General features: G+C 34.2%; 1 protein-coding gene across 1 annotated transcript; it reads left to right on the forward strand.

Annotated features, from left to right (window-relative positions):
• Nucleotides 1-9,717: 9,717 nt before the first annotated feature.
• Nucleotides 9,718-10,949, forward strand: LOC105216278 (uncharacterized). Its single transcript, XM_011190689.2, has 2 exons — nucleotides 9,718-10,660; nucleotides 10,729-10,949. The coding sequence occupies exons 1-2, from the start codon at nucleotides 9,882-9,884 to the stop codon at nucleotides 10,835-10,837; spliced, it is 888 nt and encodes a 295-aa protein (XP_011188991.1). The 5' UTR covers nucleotides 9,718-9,881; the 3' UTR covers nucleotides 10,838-10,949.
• Nucleotides 10,950-12,019: the final 1,070 nt, after the last annotated feature.

Consider the following 12,019-nt stretch of genomic DNA (forward strand, 5'->3'; position numbering starts at 1 on the left):
AACGTCAGAAACACTAAATTTTATAGGATAAATGGCAGAGGAGAACTGCACTTAGTTTAAAAAAGTGGAAAAAGGGGCGTGGCGTCGCCTACTTATGGGTCACAAATTATATATCATGAACTAACTCGGCCGATTTCTATGAAATGTGGTACATAAAACTTTCTTGAAACTATGATGACATAGATTGAAAATGGGCGAAATCGGTTCACAACCAGGACTACTTTCCATATAACTAAATTTTGAATTTCATCTAATTCCTTCACATTATAATGTATACATAAGGAACCAATGAAGATAGCGGAATAAAACTTTACCTAAATACTGTGGCTTCACTTGATATCTGTGGCTTCACTTGTGAAAAATTGTCGAAAACGGACTATAACTTTTCAAGTCCCCAGATATCAACCGCGACAACTTTCCATATAACTCAATTTTGAATTTCATCTGATTCCTTCACATTATAATGTATACATAAGGAACCAATGAAGATTGCGGAATAAAACTTTACCTAAATACTGTGGCTTCCCTTGATATCTGTGGCTTCACTTGTGAAAAATTGTCGAAAACGGACTATAACTTTTCAAGTCCCCAGATATCGATAGTGCCTAAAGGTAATTTTTCATCGAAAATATCGGTAAACCTCTCAGATATTTAAATGTTATTCAGAGGGGATCTTTTTCTTCTAATAGTGTGTCTCTGTACCAAAAATGGTTAAAATCGGGCCATAACTCCCCCTAGCTCCAGTATACCTAATTGTAGGTTTTTCAAAAATACGGTGGGCTTTATTCCGGTTATATCGGTTATTATGTGAGATATCTCAGTGAACGTATAGTCTTGGATAGAGTGTTCCTTGGTGGAGTGAAATGGGTATTAGACTTTATGCCGAATATACATATAGGTCAAATTATATGTTATCTTAATAAAATTATATCAATTGCGAGAGTATAAAGTGTTCGGTTGCACCAGAACTTAGCCTTTCCTTACTTATTAGCACAATTTTTCATCAGAACAACAAAATCTTCGTATTTAGAGTGCGAAAAATCCCGAACAAACTCTTTAGACTCCCTTGCTTTCCGAAAAATACATTTATTGATCTCCACTTTTTCAAAACTAATGGTGAAGCCATTTATAATCTCAAGGATATGATTCTAGCATATTTATTAGTGACTTGTCAGCTCCCCTCGTTGATATCAATCGACTACCTATCTTCTAAATAGCCCCAACAAGCCAAATATATCCCCTTTTGATAATTTTTCGATGTATTTAATTCTATTTACAATTCCAAACCACTAAAATAACACCCTTTTCATAACTAGTATATATGTATGTATATTCTTAAAGAAACATGTCCTGCATTTAATGCTTCATCATCTGGTCAAATTTTTGTGCGTCTAATTGGAAAATTGTTATTTTCTTTGATTAGTTTTATTATCTCGTATTGGTATAAATGCTCTATGACAGTAACATTACTGCCCGAATATACCGAAATATTTAATTTATATGTTTATAAATATGTATGTATATATACTCGTATATATAAAATTGGAAGTGGGAGTTTCCAAGAAATATTAAGCATCAATAGCAAAAAGTAAGGCTATGTTAAGTTTGGATAGAAATATTTATGATACTTATTGAGGCTTTATGAAGATATTTTTCTTATTTATCTATATTTTCAACCCTTGGCTTAAATACCAAAAAATTTTCTCAAAAAAAATGAAACTGATAGGTGAGCGTTAGTTGTATATAGGACGAATTGCCAAAACGTTAACACTAAGCTATGCTAAAATGTATGAAAACAACAAATACTAGACAAGATATTCGATAAAACCTCATTTGAAGACCAAAAATTCTAGTTCTTCTATACGAAGAACAAGGTTTGTATTGAATTGGTACCCGAGTGAATAAAATCATCGAATGATCCTTTTTTGAGAACACCAACGAGTTAAAATAATTCTCTTTTATTCCAAAAACATTTATATACTCAATTTCAAATTTAAAATAAATTTGGTTTAGGTATGTTGAATAATTTGGAGGTCCTTAAGTTTAAATCCTTAACAACTCATCCTTGCAATCATACCGCTCAAACAGAATATCTCTGAAATTGTTGTCCAATGCTATTGCTATGAAGATTTAATGAAATTCAATAGATTTTCGTATTTCTGTTATTTGTGGAAACACCCTTCAAACAATTTACATAATATATTATATGAATTCGTAGCTCTTATTACACACACTACATTGTACTCAAATAGAATTGGCTCTAATTTTGCCGCTCAACTTGTTAATGACCAAAACAGTTTTATTATTGATTGATTGATTGCTTGATGAAGTGTGTTGTCATTGATTGGAGAAAACTTTGCGGTTTACGCGTAGGCGCTTGCGAACACATTTAAAGAAGAACAGTTCATATTTACAGAAATATACTGTATACAATATATATTGGTTGATTTAGTTGAAATATATCCATAATAGAAAAGAAATCTTAGATTTATTCGAACTTCAATTCAAATTCATAATATTTAGAACTAACAGGATATTCGAAATTTTCTTAGATAGGCACAAAGAAATCAGTCTTGTGATGGCATTCAAATTAGTCACTCTTTAAGAAACATCGAAATATGATCAATATATTTTATTTGAACGTTATTTATTTACAATTTTTCAATTTTGATAAAAATTAGTTTAGTCTATAATTAGGCGAATTCTTCAATACTTTATTCATCACCTTTTTTATACTCTCACAACAAAGTTGCTAAGTGTAAGCGATAACTTGACTAACTATAACTATAAGAAAGTTGAAATCGGACCATTGCCACGCCCACAGAATGGCGAAAACCGAAAACACATAAGTGTCATAACTAAGCTATAAATAAATTTATGAAAGAAAAATTTGGTATAAAAGATCGCACAAGGAAGGAGCTTATTTGGACGTAACTTTTTTGAAAAGTGGGCGTGGCCCCGATACCTAATAGGTGTTTTGTGTATATCTCGCAAACTACTCAAGCTATAGGAACCAAACCCACTAATCACATTTCCTTTTAGTACCCCAACACACACAATGAAAATAGGTGAAATCGGATAATAACCACGCCCACCTTCCATACAAAGCTTATGTTGAACAATTCAAAATATCAGAAACACTAAATTTTACAGAAGAAATAGCAAAGGAAAGCTGCCGTTAGATGTTTTAAAATAAAAAATAAAATGAGCGTGGCGTCGCCCACTTATGGGTCAAAAACCATATCTCAAAAACTACTCGATCGATTTCAATGAAATGCGGTATATAATATTTTCCTGACATCCTGTAATAAATGGAAAAATAAAAAGGGCGAAATCGGTTCACAACCACGCCTATTTCCCGTATAACAAAATTTTTAATTCCATTTGATTCGTTCACTTTATAATATATACATCAGGAACCAATAAGGATAGCGGAATAAAACTTTAAACTGTGGCAGTGACTTTAAGGTGTGGCATCACTTGTCGAAATCGGACTATAACTTTATAAGGCCCCGTATAAATAAATCCGGTTGGCTTTATTCCACGTACATATATTGGATTTAATATGTGAAATATCTTAACTAAATTAAGTGAGACTATAGAATACAGTGTACCTTGGTGGTGCAGATGAGTGAAACCGATTCAGAAATTACCTCAGCCCTTATATACTATATATGATGATTTTCGTTATTCTATTGGACTTTTTGCCGAATATATGGACCAAATTGTGTTATCTTAATAAAATGTCATCAATAAATTGCGAGAGTATAAGATGTTCGGTTGCATCCAAACTTAGCCTTTTCTTACTCGTTTTAACACAAAAGGCTATTAAATTTTGTGTCAAGCTTTTTAATCTCAGAAATATAGTCAATAATGCGATAGTACAACTTTTTCTAGTAAATAAGCCTAAAAATTAATATAGTCTACATTTAGGCGCATTCTAGAATTCTTCAATATTTTCTATTCTATTCTATTTGTTTTTTTGAAAATTTCAAAAATTTAAAAAAACTCTCGAAAATGCGATAAAGAATTGAGGCTTCATTTTATATAAATCTGGTTTTTGCATTTCTTCATAAGTAAGCAGGATTAATATATGAAAAGGATATTCAAGTATCAATTAACATAACCAAATTAACATAAATTCACAATTAGAAAACTATTCTAGATAGCTTAGCACGTGTCAGGTATTAAAATGTAGCAGTTTAACACTTGGAAATTGTATTTAGATACTCTCTTACACATTAATAATCGCATTAGAATCAATCGAATATTCAGGAAGCGTAATTAAACTGCTAAAGAACGTTCCATAAGGATTTCAACTACTAATTCATCAAATTATTTTGCCAATGCTACCGAAAGCTGGTGACAAATGATAAAATTATATATATGTATGTATGTATATTCATCTATTACAAAAATCAATATAATCCCGTTAGATGGACACCACCCTGTACATAATTTAACCGTTTAATCTGATAATGAAAGCAATCTGCGTGAAAATGCAACAAGCAACAATTTCGCTTTGATTCATGCTTATATGAGTAATGGCGGTGTGAACAACAACAACACCACAAACAACAAAACCAATAAACATTACCAAAAATGTTAGTAAATTAAAAAGAATAAAAATGGACACACAACAATAGAGTCACACCAGCGAGGTTTGCTTTCAGGGGGCAAGAAATGAAAGTAAGGACTAGAGGGGGAGAGAAGTAGCAAATCTGCTGGTGGCAACACAAAAAAATCAATTCAAAATACGCATAATATACCAATAGACCGAAATTTTGCTTTGTTTGGTAAATAACTATGCGACTCTACTCGCAGGTCCTGCGTGGTCCTGCCAGCCATTGAACCTGAGCGCAACCTGCTGAGTGCGTGGCAATTTAGTGGGTGTCATTATCCGTGCTATTCTTTTGCGCCTCGGCATGTTTGCTTTTTGCGGCTTTGTGTGCGCCACATATGGCAGCATTTGACGACGACGGCGAGCGAGTCAACTGCCTATCGGGGGTGTTACAAGTATCTCTTACCAGTGCAATATGTCAATTTTCAAAAATGCGCCACCGCATAAAGCGACGATTGCCGCCTGGTGGTTGCTTTATTAATAATAATCCACAGCGTTGCTGAATGGGTGGCTGGTTAGTGGGTGTTGAACGCTTGAAAATGTTGCCTGTTGCCCAGGCGACCTATTCTTCTTCAATAAAATTAATGCGACAAATTGTCGTTTGAAAAGGTCAGCGTGTGGTACAAGTGCGAAAGCTAATAATGCGCTTACTACTAGCCTGCTTCCTTGTAGTATGCTAGTGGTTGAAACTGAATCTCGGCGTTTATCCATTAAACTTAACCCATCAATCACAGTTATTGTGTGCTTAGCGTTATTTTTATGAAGATGTTTTAAAATTGTGGTTCATTAAGTGCTGACAGCTTATTTTTTTTCATTTTTAATGGTCGAGGAAAGTGGTTGAAATTTTCTGGGTAATTCAATTAATGTGGAGATTTATTTTATATACTTAAGCTCCTGATTGATAGTTAACGAAAGCTATTCTCATCTTGATCGGACTGCAAATCCCAAGTTTCAAAGACTCATATTCATCTATTACGGAAGAACATATCTTTTCTTCGTAGGCTTTCAGAATCCCGACTTTTTGTTCTATAAATCTTGATCTAGATCTCCATTTGCTCGTAAGAACCGATATTTAAAAACTTTTTCTGATATTGAGAGTTATAAATTTCACTTCAGTTTAGAATAAGACGATTCTATATAAACCTAATCACTTCAATTAGTAAACTAGGGATTTCAGATGTTTTTCGTTTACTTTTGTTTATATTTCAAGACCTTACAGCACCTCAATCATTACCATTTTTAATTTTGTTTTACCAGAACCTCTAAGTATCATCTCACAATAGGATCGAGGTAGCACCGATCTTTATCAAGCTCCATATTGAGGTAGAATATCCATTACACTTCTGATAAGATAAATTTGAAGTCAACAACAATTTTACTATTTATTGACAATAATATTTTTCTCGGACAGGCTTAGGATCCGTTACGCCTTATAATATTAGTTCAAAAGTATATCATACTGATCTCAGGGGAACTCAACGAAATTTTGTCCATTAGAATTTATAACAGTTAATATTTGTGTTGGAAAGATTAATTTAGAAAAAGAAAATGTCGAGGATTTTACGAAAATATGAGTTTAAAAAAAGGTCTCTATAAAGAATATTAAAAATGTGAGTAACTTGAATTCAATTCCGAACAGTGAAAGCTTTCCGAAGTATAAGTTCACTGAAGCCAGAGCCTAAATACTGTTCGACCTAGCGCAGCTAAGTTCAGTATGAGTCGGAAAGATGGGAGCTCCGACTATTAACTGATTTGATAACAGTCGTAAACCATTGTTATCCTTAGATGATTACCCCACTAACAAATGGCAGTAGAACCATTTGAGATTTTTTCTTCTTGGGTGAACGATTTCTACTCAGTCCAACAAATCTCGCGCTTCCACAACTACCGCCAGATTATACCAGAGTAAGACAAAAAGTCGGTGAACGAGAGATGTTGCTTCGGATATAGATAAGGAAAATTAAATCTATATGTATAAAAGAGAGGGTGGATCCGATATTTTCCGAGTAAATTCATCAGATCTAAATCCATATGAATTCAACCACAGCCGAAGCCAAGGCTTTTACAAGACGACATTTCGATTGATAAAAATTCCTGCCAACACCCAATCTAATAGCAATCGTCTCCCAACAAACAATACAAAACTACCCAGGTCTCTCAAAAGATACTTGAATCTTTTACATTCATATATACATACTGGTCAGCTGTTTTTAAACTCACACTTTCCTCAAGATCTTTATCTTTGCATTCACCTACAATAATTTTCACTACTTTGTATTAAATAAAATACATGTCTTCAAGAAGAGTTTATGTTTAACAGACATTTTAGTTGAAAGTGTCTTTAACACTCTTCACACTCTAGCTAATAAACTATTTTATATATTAGATATATTACATTTATCAGCTGCACACAATTTACATGAAATGCCTCTAGACTCGTTTACAACAATTAAGTTTACACGCAAAGAAAATTTCTTTAAACGCCACTCAAGCGCATGCGCAAAGTATTTCAAGCGCACGCGAGCGCTACAAGCTCATTGCACGAAGAAATTCAAGCGTACAAATATGAGCCGAACGAGTGATGTGAGTAGGTGGCTGCCCGCATTTGATTTATAGTAGAGCTGCACTTGAATATATTGGTACATATTTATATATATGGATATGAAAACAAAATCATAACGGTTTTTAATTCAATTTCACCTACTGGACTAGTGTACCAAATGTGCATTTTAGCATTTATCACTGAGATATTGACTTTAAGCCATCAATATATATCTCATATGAAAGAGATATTTCTTTAGTGAAAATGAATATAATCGCCGATTTGTAAAGCTCTCTTAAAAAGACAGTCGAGACAAACATGGGCCAACCTCATCTTAAAACCTTAGCCAACAGTTTCCTGGTACTCGAAAGGGGCTTTGAAATGTTGTTTTTACCGGCATTAAAGCTAACCCTATAAAGCCCACATCTAGAATATTCACGAGGAAATTCAGACTTTCGCACAATACATCCAATAGTCCCCTATATTCTTCATTTAGAAGATCTATACTACAGTTCTTCCCAAAGGAAATCCCCCCACAGTCTTTAAACCTTATTTAAGTCGTCACAAACCTCATTTTATATTTCATGGCCCACCCTGTATTACAGTCATTGTAAGTTTTCTCACAAATATACTTATTAAATTGTAAATAAATATTATTTTCGTAAGAGTGGACATCAAACACAATCGAAGATTTGTGGCTAATTAAGTTCAACTTTAACTTTGATTAATTGGAAAATTATGCTACAAGAAAGAGCAAAGCGTGAAAATACACTGTGGTTCAACTAAATAAGAACAGTTGTCAAAAATGGTGATACCTTATATGAAAAACCAAGAAATATTTAAAAATATATGGGAAAGCTGGAACCAAATGATAATATAACGGTTATTATAGTTATTCGTTTCTCCTGACTGGCCTATTTTTCAACTGAAAAACTTCTTTCTGTCGTTCTTTATCTCAGGTCATGTGATTTCTGGTACATGTTGATGAGGTATCTCTAAATCGACCTTTTTACTTCCGGAAAAAACTACATTCTGATATTCTTTGCACCGGTTCACGTGATTTCTCCCGAAAATTTGTAGGATTTCACTATTTTGAACTCTTTTACTCCGGAAAAAACTACTATCTGGTACCCTTTGGCCCATTTTATACGATTTCAGACAAATGTCGGTCAAATCCTTCTAGATAGTACATTTTTAAACCGGAAATCATATTCATATCATTCTTTACCTCAATTCATCCGATTTCTGACAAAATTTAGTCAGGCCTCTCCTTTTTACTTCGCGAAGAAAAACTTTTTGGTATTCTTTGGGCCAGTTCTCGTAACTTCAGACGAAAATTGCTCAATGCCTATATGTTGAACTCATTTACTCCGGAAAAAACTACTGTCTAGTACTCTTTGGTCCATTTGATGCGATTTCTGACAAATGTCGGTCAGATCCTTCCAGATTGGACATTTTTGAAGAGGTAAACTAATTTCCGTCTTTCTTTACCCCTACTCATCAGATTTCTGACAAAATTTGGTCAGGTCTCTCTTTTCTACTTCGAAAAGAAAAACTTTCTGGTATTCTTTGGACCAGTTCACGTGACTTCTGAGAAAAATTACTCAAATTCCTCTAGGTTGAACTCTTTTACTCCGGAAAAAACTACTGTCTGACACGCTTTGGTCCATTTTATATGATTTCTGGAAAAAAATATTCAGATCCTTCAAGATTGAACATTTTTAAACCGGAAAACATATTTCAGTCATTCTTTACTCCAACTCATCCGATTTTTGACAAAATTTGGTCAGGTGTCTCTTTTCTACTTCGAGAAGAACAACTTTCTGGTATTCTTTGAACCAGTTGACGTGATTTCTGACGAAAATAGATCGAATAGGCTTCTTCCGTTCATTCTGACCGTTTGAAAAAATACCGTCACTTTTTTCGGCTATATCAAATTCAAAAATTGTGAGAACTTCAGCCCTTTATTCTTTGCATCTATTCTTCTGAGCATCAGTGTACACATAATTTATGAGTTTCGTCGCGCCAGAGAAAAAGTGCAAGCAACTCGTGTATGAAGATTGCACAAATCTCACACATAAGAAAGCCACACATTTTCAATAACCGGCGATCTTTTGATTTCTATTTATTTGCGTAAATTAATTTACAACTTTTTCTCGATTGTTTATATTGAATTGCGTTAAAGAAAACAAAATGTGTTTGTTTGCACCGGTGAATAACAAAAACATGTCAGCGAATTTGATGAAGCACTCAAACGAACAAATTCATACCTTTCATAAGTGGTAAAAAAAACATGAAATTCATACATCAAAGCATTCATAAGCAGCAAAACTACAGACGCTGCAGAACTTCGTGGAGAAAGAGCTGTTTACTTACTGTAATTAATTAAAAGCGCCAATGAATAGTGTGATGAAGGCGATCTGAAAACATGTTCACTTGCAAAGTTGGCGTAAAATTCGAACACCATCAAATGGCATGCACGCACGCCAACTCTTTACGAGCGAGTGCCTCAAATGCTGCTGGAAAACGGTGAAGACGCAATTTATAAAAGCTAGCAGCGTGCAGAAAGTTAACGGCAGTTGCATTTAGAATTTGATGTTGCGGAGCTGAGCTAAGCCGACGAGACTGTAAGCTAAAAGCGTGGATTAGTGGACCAGATTGGCAGGTGGACAAAAGGATACTCAGTCAGCTTCTCCTTCAAAGGATTATACCAGCAGCATGAGGCTGAGTAACACAATCGAGTGGCTGCTCATAGCAATTACGATCAGTTTAATACTCGATACAACAACAGCACGACATCATCACCAACACCAACGTAGGCAACAGAATCAGCCACAACAGACACAGACGAAGCATACACAATTTGCGAAGCGTCAAGGTCGTGCCGCCGCCGCCGCCGCCACAACCACCAGCAGTTGGTTTGGTCCGGAATTTATGATAGCGCGTCGCGTTTATGAAGATTGTCAGGAAAAGAATGATTTTGTCGGTTGTCTCAAACAAAAGGCGCTACATGCGCTTTCACGTGCACTCGAGCAGGACTCCATCAAAATTGTTGATGGTCTCGTTTTGGAGAAACAGAATAGCACCGAGAAAGAAAGTATTATCACTGCTATGGCCGATGGACGCACGCTCAACTCACTGAGCACCATCGATCGTGCACTGCTGGCCAAAATTGACAAGCTAACGCGTACACATGCGTTGAAAATGGATATGAGTCAAGGGCGTGGTCATGGTGGTGGCGATGGTGATGGCGGTGGCATGAAGAAGAAGAAGGGCGATCAAGGTGGTGGTATGAAATATGTGATTGCAGCATTACTCACCGCCATGGGCATTGCCGGGCCGCTTGGTTTAAAGGCTTTAGCGGCGATCGCAATAAAGGCTTTGGTCATCAGTAAAGTCGCGCTGACAATTGCCGGTATTATAGCGCTGAAGAAACTATTCACACATGATCATCAAGAAGAGTCCAGTTTTCAGGTACACGCGGGCGAACATAATCGGTGAGTGTTGGAAAATATAAAATTATTTTTTTAAATACCATATTTAATATTATTTGTTGTTATTACAGACGTAACACTTACGTAATACGCCCGGTGAACAAATCGAATCAGCCCACAGCTGCTGCCGGCGTTAGTCAATACTCGGATCCATATCGTTACTACTATGAATATCACTAATTGTTACATACATCTATAAATATATAATTTATATAATCAAATGTTTATATAATCAATTGTTAAATATAAGTTTTCATGCGAAAAAACACAAATAGCTAAAACACCAAAGAAATTGTTTATTATTTGGGTACGATTTGGTTTCAAAAGCTTAAATATTAGAAGCTTTGTTCCGATTGGGTTAATATTTTCTTTGAAAATGATACTCGGCCACTATATTTACATTACAACTATCACTTTCAATATTATTACTATATATAAAAGATATTATAGCCTTTCATTAGTAATTACTTTCAATATTTGTTTCGAAGAGAGAACTTTTTAACTTGATTGGTTGAAAGTGAAGCTCGGAAAGACAACTGTCCGCAAGAAATCACCAGCATAAGGTAATTATGCTTCCCGTAAAGAATTCCTTATTGTTCAGATGTCCACAATAGTTATTATAGTTTCATATGACGCAGAATTAACTTTTCCTAAAAAATATACGTATTAATATAAAAAATATTTGTTTAAATATATAAAGTCACTATTTGAACACTTAGTAGTGGGCATGTGATCGTTAAAATAGTTTTCCTCACACATGTACATGCGAGCTCTTCATCTTATTGAGCTGCCATTGACTGTCCAACCAATTTTCCACATTTTAAATAAAATTAAATTATTAATTCTGATATAACTGAAAATATTAGATTTAATAAAAATTACGCAGCAGATTTAATATTTTCACTTTCTTTTCAACAAATGATCCTTTTACTCGTTGATAGAACGGATAAGGCAAAAGGAAAAGAAATCGGCACAGTGTTGCATTTGAATTTAAATTTAATTGAAAGTTATGCAATTATAATTATATATTTTTTGTTTAATTATTAAATTAAATTTAGTTATTTATTGTCATATTTTAAATAAATTTTTGAATATAAAGGCACATCTCTATTCCTTTGCATGCAACAATTTTAACATTTTAATGATATTCACCAATTAATAATGATTTTATGAACTTACCGGGTGTATATATGTAAGTAATTATTTAAATATTAAATCTAAAATTATATATCTACACTCTTTACAATTATTGTAATTTCAAAACTTTATAATAGCACATGCAACCCTATTTCCTTATTGTTTTCTCGCATACTCGTCAGTTTCCGTTCTGTTCTCTCGGCGAGTTGAAGTGTAATTTACGGG

The sequence above is a fragment of the Zeugodacus cucurbitae genome, chromosome 3 (genome assembly GCF_028554725.1).
Source record: "Zeugodacus cucurbitae isolate PBARC_wt_2022May chromosome 3, idZeuCucr1.2, whole genome shotgun sequence".
In the NCBI taxonomy this organism is placed as follows: domain Eukaryota; kingdom Metazoa; phylum Arthropoda; class Insecta; order Diptera; family Tephritidae; genus Zeugodacus; species Zeugodacus cucurbitae.